This window comes from Astyanax mexicanus, chromosome 12 (assembly GCF_023375975.1).
Source record: "Astyanax mexicanus isolate ESR-SI-001 chromosome 12, AstMex3_surface, whole genome shotgun sequence".
Taxonomy (NCBI): domain Eukaryota; kingdom Metazoa; phylum Chordata; class Actinopteri; order Characiformes; family Acestrorhamphidae; genus Astyanax; species Astyanax mexicanus.
This window is the reverse complement of record NC_064419.1, coordinates 18113831-18135697: the sequence shown is the minus strand read 5'-3', so window position 1 is coordinate 18135697 and position 21867 is coordinate 18113831. Positions and strand designations below refer to the sequence as shown.

The following is a 21867-nucleotide window of genomic DNA, read 5'->3' as shown; positions in this document are numbered from 1 at the left end:
CTTGGTGTGTAACTCTTATGTAATGAACTCTTATCCTTCACCGATGGATATCATGGACATCATCATATGGAACCATTACATTTTATTTTATTTTTTTAATAATAGCAGTGTTGTTCACTAATCAGCATTTTGCATAATCCTACTATACTTTATTTTCTTAGGTTCATTAATCATCATCTCCTTTAGATGTATTCACATTAGTCTGCAACAAAAATTGTGAACTTTTTTATATGTCATAGCAAACATCTGCCTGAAATGGAATATTGATATATATATATATATATATATATATATTTTAACCTAAAACCCTAAAAATCTAATTATTTAATCTCTGGGGTAATATGTAGTTAAGGTAATGAGTGGCAAATTTATTTTTGTATCTGTGTAGTCAAGCAAAATAATTCAGTGATTTGTAGATGCTAGTTTAAGTTATTTTATTTAATTAAGATAATTATATTTAATTCAGATAATTATAAAACAATTTCATAACGTTGTTAGATAATGCATGGTGCATCATTGCCTTACCCTAACGACAGCAGTGCAGAATTTGTGAGGTAGGTAGGTGTGTCCGTGGCTGTATTTAGTTTTTCTTGAGCAAAGCTTAGCAAACTTACATGCATCGTAATCAGCCACCACATTGATTTACATTTCCCTAACTAGCCATTACATGTAGCACATATAGCCAAAACTAGCATACCTGCATGGCTAGCCTTTGCCTCAACAAGCAGTTACACTGATTGCTGCTAAATCCTGATTTTGTTCTGTGGACTGGATGCTTTTTGCTGAGATAGTGAAGCATTGATAAAGTTCCAGGCAAGTTATATAGGCAAGTTTGGTTTTACAACAGTCACACACTACAGAGAATTAGTTTTTTAATTAACCAACCAATCAATCAATCAATCAATAAAGCAATCAATCAATCAATCAGTCCATTATTTTGCAGTCAAACATTAATAAAAACAATTAAAACAAAAGTTTAAATCATATATTTTTTACATCATCTGCCCAAGTGAATGTAATGTACTCTGTACTGTGTATTATATAGTTATATGGATTTTGGGGTTTAACACTCCCACGCAAAATCACGAATATCCTAAAGCAGCAACAACTAAACAACTAAAACTACAGAATGCATGTCAGCATGAGATGTCGAAAAATAAATGGAACTTAAGTGAACTTGTACTTAGTTTTTCACACAAATGTAAGGGGTGGTGGCTGCAATAGTGAACATGTAATCAGAGCACCCTTTTCATTTTCAGGCTCTATTCCTTTTTTGTGTTTCATTCACTCATTCACTAAGCTGTGTTTTGTCCTATGGATGTTGGTAGTGGGAGGCTGTACTTTGTTTTATGTAACGAAACCTTAGGAGGTTAAGTTACAGTATTGCTTTAGTTACATGAGCTGCCAGTCCAATGACCTCAGGCGACATTTTAAATAACTGTTAATTAATAGTTATATGTGATCCATAGTTATGTATTTAAGAATGTTGCTATTTTGTTGAAATGAATGAAGTGAAAAAGAAAAAATTCTTGATGTTTGCAGAATTAACGTTTCATATAATTTCCTAATATACTTTTGTAATATGATTTTGTGTTTTCCATTTCAAATAGGAACTGTACATTATATTATATGAACATGTTATGTTTCTTTCCTTTTAATGTTTACCTAAAGTTACCATTTCAGAGATATGAGGTTATTTAATAACAACAACAATATTGCATTTAAGTACATGTTCATAGGTAGGAGTCTAATTATAAGTAACACAGATGCTTGAGAGATTACTGCAGTAAAGGTATTTAAAGTCCTGCCAAACTGGAATCTGTTATGTCTTTCTCGTGTTTGCAGGATAAAGACAGCTCAGGAGCCACCGTCCTCCACCTGGCTTCCCGCTTCAGTCATCATGAGATCACTGATTGGTTACTCAAGAGTGGGGAGGGAAATCCCAGCATTGCCACAGATACGGGAGCCCTGCCTGTTCACTACGCTGCTGCTAAAGGGGACTTGCCCTCGCTCAGACTACTACTGGGACACAGCCCACAGTAAGATCATTTAGGTTCATGACTTATCTGCTTAAAGAAATGTCAATAATGTTTCCAACAAGGTATTATTCTTCTGTTTTACAATTTTTGTTGTTTTTACGCCTTCAAAAACGGTTTTCATTGATTGATTGCACAACAGATCTTTTTGGTGAATTATCTGTTTTAAATATTTATTTATTTAGAAATAACACACAAACAAACAGAAGGATTATTTTTAACTGGATAGGGTCTCTGTGTCGGTTTGTACCGACAGTGGTATGAAAAAATGTGATAATTTTGATGATTTTCCTTTACCGTATTTTTTGCACTATAAGGCGCACCTAAAATAATTTAATTTTCCCAAAAATCGTCAGTGTACCTTATAATTCAGTGCGCCTTTAGTATGAATTCTACAGATTAGGTTGTAAGGAGCAGTAAAGCAACTCTGATGAATTACAGAGTATACGGGAGTTAGCGATGCTAACCCGAGTTAGGGCTGCTAACCCCTTTATACACTACTAATGCATTCATGCAGAGGAACATCTACACACTGTAGTGTGATTTAAAGCATGCTCTCCATGCTCTGAAACGATCAAACCTGACAGACCTGGAGATGTTTTGTAAAGAAAAATGGTCCAAATACCTTCCACCAGAAGCCAGACTCTCATTGGAAGCTATAAGAAGAGTTTAGAGGCTGTTATTTCTGCAAAAGCAGGATCTACTAAATATTGATGTAATTTTTCTGTTGGGGTGCCCAGATTTATTCACCTGCCTAATTTTGTTTAAAGAATTATTGCACACTTTCTGTAAACCATATAACCTTAATTTCACTTCTCAAATATCAATGTGTTCGTCTGATTTGTCATATATTTAACTAAAATTGCTGATTTGAAAAACCAACCATTTATAAAAGAGAATCATAAAAATTATCAGGGGTGCCCACATTTTTCTTGCCACTGTATATTGTTATTGGGACCCAAATGGGTCAAATCATTACAACTCCCCTTATTCTCATATGGGTCATCGAGGACCCTGGAAAAGTGTATAACCCAGAAAGGGCCCTTGTTTATGCCCTTTTGGTCCCATCACTGACCCAGATGGGGTCGATCACTGACATACCTTTGTAAGTTCAAAATAGAACAGAACTTGTGGACAAACTTTCTGGTTCCACCTTGGGCTGCCCATAAAGATAACTTGCCCAAAGTTAGGCTACTAAGAAAGAAGACAGTCCTGTTCAGGACCCATGTTACCTAGTCCAAATATCAGGGTTCACTTATAGCTGTCACACAGCAATACACACAGCATGTATAATCTCCATAGAAATCATTGCCAGTAGAATAGGATGCTGATTTGAAGGGCAGCATGTCTAATTCCAGGCACTGTACTGAGTTTTGCTATTCAAACTGAGTCATAGACTTAATTATGCTAAAGTGTCTGCTCACAGCTGACCAAAGAACAAGAAGGGATTTTCCTGCACATGACTCGAGGAACCTGGCAACAAGCCTTTACCTCCTGTCCCCTTGTTCTAATGACTTCACATGGTTATGAGGCTACACTGTACAAAGTCAATGACTAGATTAAAGAACCTGCTTCACAGATGACCCTTTTTGAACTAGCATGTGCTTGCACCAGTTTTTGTGGTACCGAGTATATGTAACAGAATATGTCATCAATAGAGAGAGTTGCACAGTGGCTTTCAGTTCGTGCTGAAGAACTATTTTTGGTTTCAACTGGGAACCAACTTTTCAGATTCTAGAACCTATATTTGCTGGTGGAAATAAGCCACTAAACACAAAAAAAGGAATAAAAAAGTGGCACATACAAATTCTGCTTGCTTTTATGTGTAAAAACCACACCTTCAGTCTGTGATCATGGTATCCAGAGTGACACTGGAGACTGTAGCAGGGTGGGGGACCGTGAGTGCATAGCCTGGAGCTCTAGGCGGAATCGCTTTCAACAAGGAGGACAGATGGAGGTTTGTTGAATAGAGTGGTACTTGGTATTTTTTATTTCTAAATATATTTGACCTTAAATTTTGATACTTCTAAAAATGCTAAAAGTTGATACAGAAAACAAAATTCAACGATTCAGACAAATGTTGGATGGGAGTGGATTAGTTTCTCAGGGGGACATCTTTGAAAAATATTTCACACTTACTTAGTGATAAAACTCTTGCATCCAGACTGCAATTGAAAAAAACAGGAGGAGCAGTGAGTTTTTTTGGCTTTCTCGGTCACATGACATCACGCTTAGTGGCACTCGCTGTTGTGTTTACGCTAATTGGGGAAACATGCGCACAAAAAGTGACAAAAAAGGACTAAAATTACCTTACGACCACAGAGTTTAGTGAAAAAGAGTAGGCAATTCAGCAAGTAATTTAAAGTATGTGAATCTTTGCTTGTAGTATCTGGTGTGCACAGCAATAACTGCAAATAAATGTTTCTGGTAACTGTTGATTAGTCCTGCACATCATTTTGAAAGATTGTTACCAATTCTTTTGAGCAAAACAGCTTCAGCTCTGTGAAGGTCAGGACAATGACTTTTAAAATAATTGTCTTGTTGCATGACCCATGTTTTTTTGAGATTCAGCTCCCAGATAGATCCTGACATTTCTCTTCAGAATTTGCTGTTATTGTTCCATCATTCATGGCAAGCTCTGCTGTTCCAGATGCAAAACAGCAAAACAGGCCCAAACCATGACACTGCCACCGCAGTGTTTCATAGATTTAAATAACGTTTTTATGCTGAAATACAGTGTTGTCCTTTCACCAAACAGAGCGCAGAGACTAATTTAAAATCCAAGTATATATTTTTGTGTTGTCTGTCAACAAAACATAGTGCTCATAGGCTTCCATGTGAGCTTTAGCACATTGCTGAGGGCAGAAATGTTCTTTTTAAAAAAAGCAGAATCTTTCTCCTTCTAACCTTGCCATCCACACCACTGTTGTTCAGTGTTCTGTTGATGGTAGACCCATTAACCAATGTGACAAAGACCTTTAGTTGCTTAGAAGTTGCTTAGATGTTCCTTTGTGACCTCATGTAATGTTTGATGCATTGCTCTTGGTGTGATCTTTGATGAAAGGGAATTAATGGACTTAAATTCCCAACATTCTGTACAAATCTGTCAGATTTTGGATGATTTTGAACTTTTCTAGCCTAAAGAGCATCTTTCTTTTCAGAGGTTCTTCTCTGTGACTTGTGAACTAATGTTCAAAGAAGTGTGGCACCCAAAAAGTGTAGATGTAGCACTGTTTCCACCCACGCAGAAGTATAAGCACGCTCCGCTGTGAAGCGCACTCTCGCGGAGATGCAAACAGTACATTCTAGGTTCGACACATATTCAACGCATATTCGCCGGCATCATCCAGACCTACCAATAACCAGAACTAATAAAAAAGTAGCTTCAAACTACTACTTCCAACTACTTATCCCCACTGCTTTTAAGCAGCCTCTAGATGTGAAATTATACAGGTCCCGAGGCGTTACTGAAGTATTTTCAAAAGCATATTTTTTTCAGTTTGAAGCCTACTGTAAACTTGTAGAAACATACAAAGAAGTTTAAAATAAAACCTGGTTATAATGTAGTTTCATTGTTATTATGAAGTTAATAAATGTGAGGCTATACAAAATGCTCAGCCTTTTTATTTTTCCACCAACTGTACTGAAAATGTACCAAACCGTGGGGATTATACCGCAGTGTGAACCAAACTGTGAATTTTCTATACTGTTACACCCCTAGTTCTAGCCACAATACACTTCCACAAATTTGTTGTGAAGATCAGACTTTAATAGATCCCTTATTTATGTCCCATTGATTTAAAAAAATGCATCATTCTAATTGTATCCTTAAATTATTTTGTTTAATTTCTTTCATAAAAGATCAAAATTAATATTTTATTTTTTTTTGTTTAATTGGGACACTCTTTTTTAACTTCTAGGACTTCAGTTGAAGATTTTGGTTAAATTTAGGCATAAATATATAACATTTAAAGGGGTTCACAAACTTTAAAACCCCACTATATACGGATGTGTAAACTCACCATACCATTTGTTGGCTTATTTGGGCATTCAAATAAGGAATTTAAAAAGAGAATGAAAATCATTCTATGTTTTAGATGTGAAGCAGCTCATTGACTTGGCTCAAGTGAAGAATTAGGTAAAAGAATGATGCTTAGCATCAGTGATATTGTGTGCCTATGTTGATTCATTACTATATAAAATATTTTCTCTGGGATACAGAATGTGTTCAGTACAGTGAGCTGTCTTTTATTCCCTCTCATTTGCCCCACACACACACAAGTGCACACATATTGCTGCTAATCAGCTCTGCTCTGCTCAGGGACCCTACCCCCTTGGGTCTAAGCCTGAGATGTAGCTCTCATGGCCTTGTTATTGTGTTTTTTCTACACACACCAGTGCACATGCTTAATGAAGGTACCCAAGCCTTTCATTAAAATTGCAACTCAGGAGGCACTCTGTTTATTGTAAGATCTCATTGTAACTTCATTCATAAACCGGAAATGGAATTTATTTGTCCTGTTCTAAAACAAAAAGAGCAAATTTAAAGTCTATTTTCATTTAATTTGCTCATATGCTTAATGAGAACAGGGCAGATCATTTTTGGGTTTTGCATGAAAACTACTTCTCAGATCAGATTTTTGCACCTTCTGCATTTTTATTTGTATTATTTAATACATCTTCTATATGTTCATCTGCATGCATTTAATATGTGAATTATGTAGACTTCGTTCTATAGGCAGAAGTCTAGATCAATGTATGTTGATTACACAAAGCCACTGAAATCAGTCACTTATTACTCATTTATGACAGTGTCATCTTGGTAACATGCATTTTCATATTCATATAACTCAGATAATGTAAACAACTGTCTTTTGGTCTCCATGGTGCAACAACAGGGCACGTGGAGTTGTCTTAAAACTGTAAGTGAACAATGGTAAAATGAATTTAAAAACTATGGTAGGCAAGAAAATTTTTGCTGCACATAGAATGCAACAAACACTCAAGAGCTCGGGTCCTAAGGGACACTGGGAGCCGATTTTTAATTATTGTTGCGTACAAGCATCAGATAAAGCAAGAGATTAAAATGTGATACAGTGGAGCATAAAAACAAGAGCTGCCCTCTTATCTCTGTTGGAACAAGAGCTGTATATTGCCAAGAACCTGGTAATATGATGTGTATCACGATACAGTGGTTACAATTCATATATTATTTTACTTTTTTCACATTTTTGGTAAAAGTTTTAAATTGTAAAGAAAAAACATGATCATATACATAAGATCTGATTAAAAGAAAAGTTACTTTTTTGGATTTTACAGTGCTTTATGCTTTAGCATAGTGATCTGAAGAAAGATTGCATACAGGCACAAGAATGTTCATGAGGTCAGGATGTTGATTGATCGCCACCCCATCACCCCATTTCTTAGTTGATGTAAAAGTATTGGATGGAGCACCGTTATTGCAAAGAACACATTTTCACTGATCCATAGATCAATACTGGGATTGCATTAAGCATGGTCCCAAAAGGTTCATGCTTAGCTGCTTCAGAGTGTTCTATTCTTTTGGCAGTACTTCTCAACAAAGACTAGACGTGTGTGTGTGTGTGTGTGTGTGCTTGGCGATATGGGAAAAATCATGTATCACAATATGGATTTTTTTTAAATCACGATAACGATATATATCGTGATATACCACATTTAAGTATGTTTTCAGTTATTCTTCGAAAAACATGACAAAATAATATCCTTGCTCACTTTTTTCCAACTTTATTTCAAAGTGACATTAAACCCAACTTTCACAAATGAGAATTACTACCTTTTAGTGCAGCAATATATATGTATCAGATGAAGACAGATGAGGTAGATGCAGTAGCGTTTTTTTTCAAAAGAACAATGCGTCTCCATTGTTTAGCCCTCATGAGTTAAATAACGTAAAGCATGTCGCAAACCGGCGTGTCCGCCAAATAACATAAAGCAGCGTCATGCATTTGTGCTTTCAAGAGAGGGTGCTTTTCATGGCGGGGGTGCTGAATTCGGCACAAAACCGAAAAGCCCACTGAGCAGTAAGTGACGCAAGTGTGCTTAGGCACAGATTGTTTAAACACAATGTGAATGCAGGCCAGTGGGAGAGTGGGGAGTGGGGCAAACCCGTGCTCCAGCACGATTCAACCAAACTGTGCCTTGTTTGAGTACACCCCTAAACCTAGGACCTTTTTAACTTTTTTTTTCTTTCAATTTTCCTTATTACAGAACTACAATTAAATTTATTTACTTATAAGTTTGTAATATCCCAGCAGACATACCAATAAAATACAAGTTACAATACATGTACCTCAGCAGTGCTACTGTAATCGTGAATGTACCACGGCAGTGCAATTTTAGTCATAAGTGTACCTCAGCTACTAAAGTGCTACTCAAGTTATATGTTAAATAAATTTATGCAGTGAAAAGTAGCTAGTCTTTCAGTAAACAGACAAAGAATAAGGTCAAGCTAGCTCAGCTAATGTTACTGCTGTCCTAGCCCTGCACAGCTTGTATTTGTCAGCTGGAAATCAGCATGTTTGTGAGGATAGTATGGTTGGTGAAGGTAGAAAAGAAGATGTGTGTACAAATTGGCTTAAATCTGGTGTTTTTTTGGCTCTCCCTGCCGGCTCTCTCCCACATTGTGTACAATAGCGCTCTTATATGCTACTCCATCAAGGGCTGGGGGTATGTGTGGGTGTGCCACTACTGCTAAAAAAAATCCTAACGTTAGACGAAACATTGTAATATGACTTGAATTAATAAATTGTCATTGTTTTATTTAAATTATTGTTTATATCATTTTAGTCATTGCAATTTTGTTAAAATAATTTTGTATGACAGTATATTCTGTGTCTCAGGTGTTATCTGATTAGGCTCTGTGTGTTTACACAGAATTTTAGCATGTGCTTGCATAGGGCAGGGTGAGCATTTGTTAAGATGTTTATCAAAGACGTTTGCGTTCAAGGACTAACCCTGCCTCCTCTTTACTGAAGCCTCCCTGTGGGTGATCCTTTGCTTACTCTAGAGTTAGACAGATGCGAGGCTCCTGAAAGTTTAATAAGGAAGAAAGCTGTGCTTGTGCTCGATAGCCGGGACCCATTCAGTATTGTGTGCTAACGGTCACCATAGTGACCGCTCGCCTAATGAGGTAAACAAATACTCTTGAATAGAGGCTCGCTGTGTGCTGGACCTCTGCATTGTGTTGATAGGGTTGTTTTTGGAGAGAGGAGATAACACTCCTGTGGCAGAATCAGCATTGCTCTGTTGAAATATGGCACATTGTTGATTTGGACTGTCACCTGTTGTTACATGGCCTAATGACCCTCATTAAGTTTGTAGGGTTTGTATTGTCATTTGAGAGCGAGAGTTTTTAATACATGGTTCACTGCTATAGTGTCGTGTTTTGGCTTTGAGTTTCAGGTGCTGACACCACACAGCTCCATTGAGACTCATTAAGATGGTGCAACCGAGGTAACACCATACTAAAGTGAGCTATGGATTTTGTATATGTGATTTTAAAACTGTATTGCTGTTGATGGCTCAGATTATCATTAACCCTTTTATGTCAAACTTCGTAATGCACCATTAATACAGGACTTTTGGTACCACTTTAAAATCATTAATAATAATTAACAAGAACAATGGTTGAACAAGAAACTGCAGGTTCCTGAGACTCACCACATGCATATTTCAAAGCCAGTTAATTTTTTGGTGCTTTTTTTTAACATGTAACACCATGTATAGGTACCTGCCTCTGTTTTTGGTAAAGACCTTTTACTACCTTTTAACTTTTTACTAGTTTCCCCTACATGGCTTGTGATCAATTACAAACGGCACTTCCTTATGTCTTTCTTTCAACAATGGTTTTCTTTTTGCCACTCGTCCATAAAGGCCAGATTTGTGGAGTGCACGACTTATAAATGTCTGACTAGTGCTTTCCATGCTTAATCTGTCCGTTTGGGTGGACGGCCACGTCTTGGTAGGTTTGCAGTTGTAGAATAGTTTTTCCATTTTTGAATGAAGGATTAAACGGTGATCATTGAGATGCTCAAAGCTTGGGATATGTTTTAATAACCTAACCCTGCTTTAAACTTCTCCACAACTTTATCTCTGACCTGTCTGGTGAGTTTCTTGCTCTTCGTGATGCAGTTTGTTCACTAGTGTTCTCAAACAAACCACTGAGGTCTTCACAGAGCAGGTGTTTATATTTATACTGAGACTAAATTACACACAGCTGGACTCTATTAACTAATTAAGTGACTTCTGAAGGCAGTTGATTGTACTGGATTTTATTTAAGGGTTTCAGAGTGAAGGGTGAATGTCACTTTTCAGATTTTTTTTGTATTAATATTTTGTCATTTTGGTTCCACTTCACAAGTATGTGCTGGTTTGTGTTGGTCTATAATGGTCTATAATTATTTAAGGTAAAAAAAAATGTGAACAGATTCAAGGGGTATGAATACTTTGCAAGCCACTGTACCAGATCATTTACATAAAAGAGCTCTATTTGATTAAAAAACAATGGGCAGTATTAACCCATTTATGCCCAAATTTTTCCCAGACATGCAAATATGCAAATCATGTGTTATTAGTAACCCTTTGAAATAATCAAGAATTATTTCCTCCAAAAAAAATGAGAAAAGTAGATGAAAAAGTGTGTTTTATTACCGGTGGGATGATATGCGTATTCTCAATGAAAGGTTGCTCAAATAGTTTTTTTGTTGAAATAAGGGCCTTCTGACAGCAATCACTGAAACAGAATACTTGATCAGGAACTTGGGACTTTCCACACCATAGGAACACTAAGACCCATGGCAAAATATGTTCAAAATATGTTAACCTTGTTTGTTTATTTCAAATACAAATTGCAACAGCATCACTTTAGTGTAACATGTATTGTATACTATAGTATATATATGTATACTATTAGTAACCAGTGTTGGGCACGTTACTTTGAAAAAGTAATTAGTTATAATAAGTAGTTACTTCTCCGAAAAGGAAACTGAGTTACTAACTGAGTTACTCCACTATAAAAGTAACTAGTTACCAGTAAAAGTAACTACTGGGTTACTTTTGTTACTCGCCCCCGTACCCCTCACCCCCCACCTCCCAGCCCCCACCTTCTCAGAGCGTGTTTTATAAGCCAGATAAACAGATTGCACGACAGCAAAGACAACAATCGTTGCTTAGGCGGTTATCTCATCCTCCCCTCCCTTGTGACTCACACACACAATGCACACACACACACACACACACACACACACTTGCACCTTTGTCTGTATGCGCGAAGTAAAAAAAAAAAGTTAATTGAGCGTCTAAAGTAACGTGCAGTAACGGGGTGTCGAAAACGATAACGGTAATTAGTTACCGATTACTCCTAGGGTTGCAACGGTATGAGATTTTCATGGTATGATAACCGTCTCAGAAAATACCGCGGTATCACGGTTATCACGGTATCACAGTTTGTTACATATATTATTAAACTGACCCTTATAGAAATTACAACAAAGTTTTTTTGTTCAATTAACTATTTATTGTAGAAACCTGGAAAAACTATAATTTTAAGTTCTCCTTTAAAAAAATAAGCTGTACACCATCAGGTGAAGGAAACCAGTTTTTCCACTGCTCTTAAGGGCATAAATATTGTGTATATATATATATGTATATATATGTATATACATATATATATATATATATGTATATACATATATATACATATATATATATGTATATATATACATATATATATACACACACGTTACACACATTACATGTACTCTAAGAAGTAAAGATCCTGTATTTAAAATATTCAATTACATTATTGAAGTTTACATTTTTTAATATCTGATAAACTGAGCCTGGGTCAGTGTCTGATCAACAACTGTTGTAAACGTCCGTTTTACTGCCAAGTTGGTATATAACCAGATACTGCAGAAAGAGGGGATTTTATTTCTGAGTCTGGTTTTAACACATGAAAAACAGGCACGTCAGAATTTGAAAATGAACGCATGTAAATGAATGGCGTCTTTCACATCCAGTCCGGCCAGGACCTTTACACGGACACGTGAATCCATCGTAGCACGCACTTCACGCCTGTACCTGCGTGCCCAAATTTCGGATAACTCAGCGCTTTTGCGGGCGCTTACCGCATGGGTTGTGCACAACTACAAAGAGGTTTTATTTAGGTTCAGATTTAAATTATAAACTGAACACATACTTTGCGCTGCACAGCGGGGTGGTGTTCTCGGAGATGGGAGAACAGGTTTGACGTATGTCCACCTTTACCTTATTACAAATCGGATAACCATCTTCGGGTGCGTTCGGCGGGTCTCCGAAATAGTCCCACACTGCTGATTTTAGTTTAGCCTTTTTTAGGCGGACGGAGATTTGTTTAGTCTGATGCACTTTCTGCTGTTCTCACCGCTGTGTGCTGAGTAGCTGAAGCGGAGCAGAGTTGCGCATGCGCGGGTGAGTTTCTCCGCTGGCTTGCGTTTTACCGGTAATAAGCAAACACACACGGTATGATAACCGTGCATTTTAATACCATGGTATACCGTGAAACCGGTTACCGCTGCAACCCTACTCCTTACTGAACGCCGTTATTCCCAGCACTGTTAGGAACAGACCTAATTTAACAAAAATTTGATTATAGGCAGGTATACAGTAACGAGGTATACGAGGTACCTGAGCGAAGTGCTTGATTCTGTTGATCAACAATCAGTCAGACATTGTATTACAGTAACTTAGAAAATAAAGTTACCAGGTAGTCCATATCTGACCCATCACTATCACAATCACTTATAATAGCATCTTTCTCATTTTGAGGTATGATAGCAATGTTGCATGCCTAAAATTAGTCATCCTAAAATAAAACATTTATAGGTAAGATGCAACAATAAATTTGTTTGTATATTAAGTATGTGTGCATCTAGATACAACATTCTATCCCACCGGTCACAATTGTGACTGTTTACATGTTTACTCATTCTGCAAACACACCAAAGACATTTGACTAATTACAAATGCATATGTCATAACAAAACAACTTAGAGAGCATGTGTACAAAAATATTTGTTTCTATGTTTATTTTAACATACTTTACCAACCTTTTATTTGGGAGTTTTGAGGCAGCCATCCTCTTCTCAAGATGCAACCAGGAAGTAAACAGCTCTGGTCATGTGACAATTTACTCAAAAAAAATTATACTGCCCACATTGAATTGAAACATTGTAATATTTCAATATTTCCATATAGAGTATTGGAAAATTAACCAGTAACATTTTTAGAGGCTTATAATTAATAAAAAAATTTTGATCACAATTGTGACCGATGGGTTGAAAGGTCAGCATACATTAATGCAGTTATGTCCATGTTTTGTACGATAAGTCAATAAATGAATTACTGTGACAGGCCTACCTGTGGCAAGCAGCAGATAAACAGTTAAACAGATATTAGCTCAGCTGAGCCTGAACACAGAACAATACACAGGGCTATACAGTCAAATAGTGATTTGTAAAAAGGCTAATTTGTCCCAGCTTGCTTCCTCGCTATCTGTTCAGGATGGCCATACCCACCAGCTATTACCAACTAGTATTCACGCCAACTGTTCAATGGTGTGGAATGTGTCGTTCATTAAGATATCAGTGTCCTTTTGTGAAAGAGGGAATGGGAGCGGGGACAGATGTAGATAAAGCACTTGGACAATGAGCCAGCGATTTATGGGAGCCGATTGGTTTGGGGGTATTGTTCTCACATATCCTGCCACCACAGGCTCTGGCCAACATGTTATGGCTCACCCCTGATAAAGCTAATGACATAAACACAACAAGAGGAGGATAGCCATTAAACATCCAAGACATAAAACACCACACGGAGGTCGGGGAGTTATGCAATCAATTAGTGAAGATTAAGGGCTTTGGCTTGGCTTAGAAACCGTATGGGTCAAAAGGAGGAGACCAGACAAAACATTCAAAGCCTTTGAGCGCCGTTTACAATATAGTTAACAGAAATTAAGTCAAACAAGTTCCCAATCAAAAAACTGTATAAAAAAGCTATATGATAAGAAAAACAGTAAGAATGCACTGATCATGATTTATTTCATGATTCATATCAACCAAGTAGGCAGATGGTGGTTTTAATTAGCAGTTGATATGGGTCAGAGTGTGTCTGATCAAGGTTTGATTCCCATGTCAGGCTGATCTTCTCACCAGATCCAAATATTTATATACAGCACCATTCAAAAGATTAGGCACACCTTAAATTCACTGATTTTTTTTCTCATTATTTTAAAATGTGCTGCACCTTATTCTCACTAAGCACATTTCATTATGCTGTATTGGTACTGTAAGGTCCTGTCTGTTAAATTCTCATCTGTTGTGTTTATTGTAGTGTAATAGTTTTATGTTGCACTTTTGTTACACTTTAACACTTTATGTTTGTGTAATGACAGTAAAGCCATGACTTGATTAACACTTAAGTCATCTGAACTATGAAGAAAAGCATGGAATTATTAAGTATACAGAAAAGTGTTAAATGTTTTATATTTTAGATTCTTTAAAGTCTGCACTGAAACAGTGGCCGTGGAAAACAAACTTCCAGAAGCAAAGCAACCACTAGTTTGGAACCTCTATTTGCTACCTAGGTTTTATTATGATGTGTATCTATGCCCAATTTCATAGGTTTTAATGGCAAAACAGACCATTTTCTATCTAATTTCTCCAGTATCTCCAGTGTCTAATTCCAACAGTTTCTTTACGTGAATATCATTTATTTTTGGCACTTGCAACTGTGGGATGCAACTTTAAAATTAAAAATGATTGACAGTCTTAGTTAGAAATGAACGTCTGCAGAACCTGCATCACAGGTGACAAACTCTTTCTAAGTGACAAACCATGTATACAGTGGAAAAATCCACTTCGTTTCTGCACTGTAAGCTTAGTGAAAGTGATAAGCGAGATGCTCGAGCTGGGTGAAGAGGACAGGTCTCTGAGGTCATGACAGCTGCTTCATTAGATAAGGATCTGGATGTGAATTTGGAAAACTTACATTTATAATGAATGTATCAGTTTATGTATCGCACTAAATTTAATCTGGCTGTAAAGATTGACTAAAAATCAGATTGTTTTGGAGTAATGTTTGAAGATTTGACCACTAACCCTTTCTGTTACTGCCCACATCTGTTTAAAAACTCTAATGCTGACCTGCAAAGTCAAAAATGGACCAGCTCCTTTATACTTGATGGCAGTGGTCAAAACCAGATCAGCACCAAAAGCTCTTCAAGTTTCCAGTTCTGCATGGTTTGACCCACCATCATTACCCTCAAGACATCCTGACTCTTCTCTGTCCTGGCACCAAGGTGATGGAACGATTTTTCACTGGGTTTCAAATTAGTAGAGAAGACCCATCTTTTTAAATAGTTTATCAACAATCAGTCTCCTTGGTGTCTAAAGTGTATTAATGCTAGAAGTATGCATAATTCTGCATATATGCATATATTCTGCATAAATATGCATATTCTAGAAGTAAACCACAATTCAAGTTTATAAGTCACTCTGGATAAAGGTGCTAAATAACTTAAACATAAATTAGAGAAACTAAACCTAAAACTAAAAAAGTCAGCTTTATTAGTTTCATTTGATTTGTGCTCTATGTTAACACGTTAAACATTGGTCAAAAATATTCACATATTCAAACATGTCTCTTCTCTATATGTTCAGTGGTCAAAGAGTGAGAGAGGGCCTGTCCTTTGAAGAAAGGTTAAGTGGGACTTTGTTGGTTAAAGTACCTTCTGTTTCTTCACCTGTTCATCCTCTTGCTGCTGCTTATGTTACTGAGGAGATAAACTTTTTCACCCAGGTCTAAATTATTCACAAAGGAAGAGCCATCAAGACACATAGGCAGGGGAGTCAGCAGACCAACTGAAAATAATGCTGAAATGAACTAAGAAGATAAAGATATGCCCTGACAAGGACATTATGCTTGAGTGATTTTTGAAGTAGAGCTGAAGTGATTGCCCGTGATGATAGCATATCGATTTCTTTGTTAAGGCAAGGTGCGGTGTGTGTTTTTTTTTGTTTGTTTTAAGTTTCCAGAGTTTTAATTTTAAGAGTTTCAGATTTCATGTTCACCCTATTCACTTCTCTAAGCATGTCTGTGTGTGTGTGTGTGTGTGCGTGTGTGTGTGTGAGGGTAGTGGTTTGGGTCTAGGTTTGAGCCGCTTTCTCTCCTAGCCAGTACACAGGTGACTGAGCCTGTTGGGTTACACTCATCAATGATTCACACGTCTGACCACTTCCTAATGACAGAGCCCCTGAATAAGCCCTCTTCCTGTTTGAAATATTCAGCATCTCTTTGTTTTCATTTGGAACGCTCGTCCCTTCAGGCCGGATGTGTGTGTGTTTTGTTTTTGTTTTGTTTTTTTACTGGTTCTTGAACACATCATGGGTAACACTAGTATTACCTGAATGCTGAACAACTATAGTTGTGGCTGGGTGTTTATATGCTTTAATTGCAGATGTTAATATTAATGAAGAATTTGAATTTTAATTATTTCTTTGAACTGACTTGAGGTTATGCTAAAGATTAAAGAATTTATAATTCTGTCTACTTTGAGCAATCTGCCAGTTTTATTAGCAGCAAAACAACCCCAGACCATAAGGCTACCACCAACTGTAATGTTTGGTGTCTTGCCCAAGGACTCTTATTGCTGTAGCACAACATAGTCACCCAGACCTGGAATTGAACCCCAGCCTCCCACACGGTAGATTACTGGCAGGTGGTGGTGTTATCCACTGCACCACAGAAACCACTGCTTAACAGTAGGTACAGTGTTTTTAAAGTTAAATCAGTGCCTATAGCCCCGTCTCAGACATAGGTCGCCAGAACATGCTCTATGGCCATCCTGGTCCTGAACCAATTATTCCAGCTGTAACTAGGGGTTGTTTGTAGGTGAGCATTTGCCTTGTGGTGAGAGCGAGGTGGAGACCAAACTACTTCTATCGATTTAACATCAATATTGGGACATCCAGCAGTGTTGTTGCACATTGCATTTTTGACCATATCGTACATCCCTAGTAAACAACATAAGATGAGGCTAAAAGACAATTGCAAGTCAAAAGATGTACTGAAACGTTCAGCATCACTAAATGAATAATTTGAATAAAATATTCTTCTTAGACATTTAGCTGAAACTCTTCTCCAGAGTGACTTACAAGGTTATTTATATTACAGAGGTGGGTTAATGTAGTGTTAGGAGTCTGTCCCAATGACTCTTATCGATGTAGCGCAGCATAGTAACCGGAACTGGGAATTGAACCCTTGTCTCTTACATGATGTGGTAGATCACTAGCATGGAGTAGTGTTATCCACTGCGACACACCAAAAACTTAATGTAACTTCTTAATATTGCGTTTACATTCATATCCATAAATAATGTTTGGAAATTTTCGATTACATCCATACATGTACCATAAATAGGACTTGGGCTGAAACAAGATCTACCTATCAGTCCAACATACCATTTTAACCCCTATACTGTTTGTGCTGTTTGGCAGCAGAATGGATTATTTCCTCAACGTCAGCTTGTAGGACTTGGCCTCTGCTGATTTTAGCTCCACTCATTTAATCCTCGGTGTGTGAGAGATTGAGAAAGTGTGTTTGCGTGTTTACATGTGTGTGGGGGGAGTGCGAAAGGAGCTGTGAAAGTTGGACGCGAGTCAAGGGAAAGCCACATCTCCCCTCCTCTCCTCTCCTCTTCGTGTCACTTCTTTCTATACTCCCACTCCGTGTCTGTGTCTGCCACTTGTTCAGCCCTGACTAACACTGACACCAGTGGAGTACCTCTAATCCTCTTAGTGGACTCATTGCTAACTTGACAGTCTGTATCCAAATAAAGCCACTCCTTATGGGATTTAGAGAGGAGGCTCTTGGTCACTCCTTGACCTCCTGCTGTGATGAGGGGAGGAGCTGGGATGACCCTTGTCACTGGACACTACCCCCTAGGAACATGCTGCACTTCAGGGTGCAGGTCAAGGGTTCAGTAATTTCACAAACAGTTTCACTGCTTTAACACAGGCATCAGTGGATTCATTCATTCATTTTTTTTAGTTTTACTGAATACAAAACATATTCTGGGACTGGGTGAGTAAATGTTCGGTTTACCTGTAAAAAATCTTTATCTGATTACAGTGTCCAGGAATTCTACTTGGGCTAAGCCTGACAAAAGACGTTTTACAATCCCAAATAAATCAGGAAAGGTTGGGACAGTTTGGACACACCTTCTCATTCAAGACAGTCTGTTAACAGAAACAAGTCTGGGTCAAAAGGCAGGGTCTGTCATGGTATAGGGGTGTATCAGTACACTTCTGTGATGCAGCATTAATGCAGAAAAGTACACAGAGATGTTAGAGCAACATTTGCTGCCCTCAAGACGAAGTGTTTACCAGGTTTATTCATGCATTTTTTAACATGACCGTGCAAAACTACATGCTGCACACGTTACAGAGTCACATTTACAGAAAAAGAAACAACAGTTCTGACCTGTAAACAGCATAGAATTGTGTGACACAATTGAGAAGTTTGTAACAACAGTGACTTCATACTCTTGCATAAATTAAAGGTCTCACTCCTTAATTTTTTCATTCTTTTTAAAATGTCTAGTTGTAGTAGTATGAATGAATGTCATGTGAGCTGCTTTTTCGTTAAAAAAAAAGTTGCTCTGGTGTTTCTATTTAGCTCTGCTTTAGATCACTGAATTAGAGGTCTATGAAGAAAGAAAGGATTTCGGCTCTTGCTCATAAATATTCATACATGCAAACAGCACTGCAGCAGAGAATGCCTACCTGCCTTCCCGCCACAGTCAATTTTACAGCTCTAAAACTCAAAGGACAAAATGTTTTCAGAGACATATTCTTAGTTGTAAAGATATAGCACTGAGGTACTTTTTCTGATCGACTCGTTTTTCTGAATATTTTCTTTTACTAGGTACCACAGACAATGGAGTTTAATGTGCAGCATGCATATACTGTATTTCACAAAGAACACGAAACAGTGGATTTTAGAGGAAGTAGACCTTTAAGATGTGTTTGCAAGAAAAATGGTACAAAATAACACCTAAAAAAGCTTAGTAACGTCAGTGCCTAAACACCTTTCAACTACAATGTGGTAAATTCCACATTTTTGGAATGTGTTGCAAACCTGAAATACAGGAATGGGTGTATATTAACAAATGAACTGAAGCTGAACAGACACAACATGACATATTTTGGATTCATACTGTCTACAGTGATTGAAAAAAAAAAGTAACAGACAATGCAATTTAACTTTTATTGAATTTAAGCCTGTTTTTTTTTTGTTTTTCAGTGTTGTCAATTTCCAAACCAAGAATGGTGCCACACCTCTATACCTTGCATGTCAGGAGGGCCACCTGGAGGTCGTCCAATACCTGGTGAAGGACTGCGGGGCAGAGCCAAGTATTAGAGCCAATGATGGGATGACACCTCTGCATGCTGCTGCCCAGATGGGACATAATACTGTCATTGTTTGGCTGGTGATTTTCCTCTGTATATTTCTGTACATGCACACTGTGCTGTAAGAAAGAGGTGTATTTATGGACAGTTTAAAAAAAAAACTTTATGAAACCATTTACCATAATATAACAGCTTTTAATCATTTTTAATAATTACTTGTATTGTAATAGAGAGATTGGCGTCTTTTTTCTAGCCAGTTCAGGTCTGGAACAATTCTATTGCACAATGAACAGCCGTAACATTAGTACTTTTAATTACAATAGGTGATGTAAAGGGTGATTATCTTGGTCTAAGGTCACAACTGTTAAGGGGAGAGATCAACATGTACCTCTAGAAAAAAATTAAAGACCACTTAATGATGATGATTTTCCTTGATATTACCAAATTGAAAACCGGAATATAATCAAGAGAAAGATGGATGATCACAAGTTATCAAACCAAACTGAACTGCTTTTTGCACCAGGAGTAAAGGTATAAAGTTATCCAAAAGCAGTGTGTAAGACTGGTGGTGGAGAACATGCCAAAATGCATTAAAGCTGTAATTAATCAGGGTTATTTCACCAAATATTGATTTCTGAATTCTTTATGAATATTAACTTGTTTTCTTTGCATTATTTGAGATCAGAAAGCTCTGCATTTCTCATTTTTTTGCAAATAAATGCTCTAAATGAATTTTTTTTTGGGGGGGAAATTGGGAAAAGTGTTGTCTGTAGTTTATAGAATAAAACAACAATGTTCATTTTACTCAAACATATACATTTAAATAGTAAAATCATAGAAACTGATGCAGAAACTAAAGTTGTCTTTTTGTTTTTTTTCCAGATCTGTATTAGGTAGTAAGTGAATACTTAAAGCCCCACTAGGTAGGATTTTCTTGATTTTTGATCTTTTTAAAGAAGTAAAATTACAGCTTGAAACTCACTGCAGCGCTGCATTGAGGTGTAATAGGAGGAATAGCGGTGCTCTCGTGTCTGTGCCGGAGCTCCTCTGAGCTCAAATCAGACTCTGTAAGTTTTCCGAGGCGGCCGCGACCAACGCTCGCGAGAACTGCGACCTGCTTTCCGACCTTTAGTTTTAACAGTTCTACAAGGACTACTGGTTCATTCTTTATAAACTAACATACAGACACTCTGGCAGAAGCTGGAAAGAGACCGAATATGTCTGTGAAAGCCAGAAAACAAGAGAGAAACGAATCGGCCTGAAACATTTATTACACTCTGCAACTGTAGGGGGAGCCCACGAGCACAAAATCTCAATACTACCTAGTGGGGCTTTAAAGGTGATGTGTTAAAAGCAGGAAAAATAGGCAGGTTTAACAATCTGACCTACTTTGACAGGAGTCGCTGATCAGTGTATATGTCTTGGTTATATTATGTCCCCTCCTACTGCTTTATACCTGGTATACATTTAGACATGCTTTGTCTTTGTGCAGATGAGCTTCACAGACATCAGCTTGTCAGACAGGGACAACGATGGTGCCACTGCCATGCACTTTGCCGCCAGCCGTGGCCATGCCAAGGTCCTCAGCTGGCTCCTCCTCCATGGTGGGGAGATTATAACGGATGGCTGGGGCGGGACCCCCCTCCATGATGCAGCTGAGAATGGAGAGCTGGAGGTAGGTGCTCCACAGAATCAAGTGTGAGAGTCTACCTTATGATTCCCTCATTTTTAGATGTAGTTTGTGATGTCATAAAGGTTGCTGTGGTTTTTGTTATTAGAATAACAGTGACTTGTTATCACATGACAACTCTGACACCTAAGACCACATTACACGGTAGCTTTGAAACCGAATATGTCTGCTTCATAGACTACGTGGAGGCTGGAGGCGTGAGTGAGTTTGATTTATTTGGGTCTTTAGTAACATCAGAAGCCGATGTGAAAGCAGTATCCACAAGCACAAGGGGTATCCACAGCAAAACGAACAAACAAAAAAGAAAACAAGGAGAACCACAACGACAGGATTGAACACTGTCAAACAACAGGCAGAACAACAGAGGAGCACTTTTTATTTACAGACTAATTCAGCAAATTTACATAGGTTCATTCCCTGTTGCCCTTTAAACAGACTTTCAAAGGCTACATTTGGATAGTGTACCTCTTTGTGATAGATTGTTCACTGCTTAGTACAACACATTGAACAGGAGCACTAGAACCTCTTTTTCAGTTACCAGACAATTACCATACAATAATTGTAATATAGTATGTGGTTTCTACCAGTTAGGAGATTATTGGCCAAATTTGTTAGCCATGAATGAATCCTGGAATTTAGTTTGATGCACCAA

At 37.6% G+C, this 21867-nt stretch overlaps 1 protein-coding gene across 10 annotated transcripts in view; it reads left to right on the top strand.

The window, feature by feature from the left end:
* The window catches only part of espn (espin), a 101639-nt gene that overhangs the window by 10472 nt on the left and 69300 nt on the right, over positions 1-21867 (top strand). For all 10 annotated transcript variants that reach the window (XM_049485545.1, XM_049485542.1, XM_049485544.1 and 7 more), the window contains exons 2-4: positions 1846-2039; positions 19419-19605; positions 21018-21200. In XM_049485545.1, coding sequence (XP_049341502.1) covers positions 1846-2039; positions 19419-19605; positions 21018-21200 — 564 coding nt within the window. The remainder of the gene's footprint in view (positions 1-1845; positions 2040-19418; positions 19606-21017; positions 21201-21867) is intronic.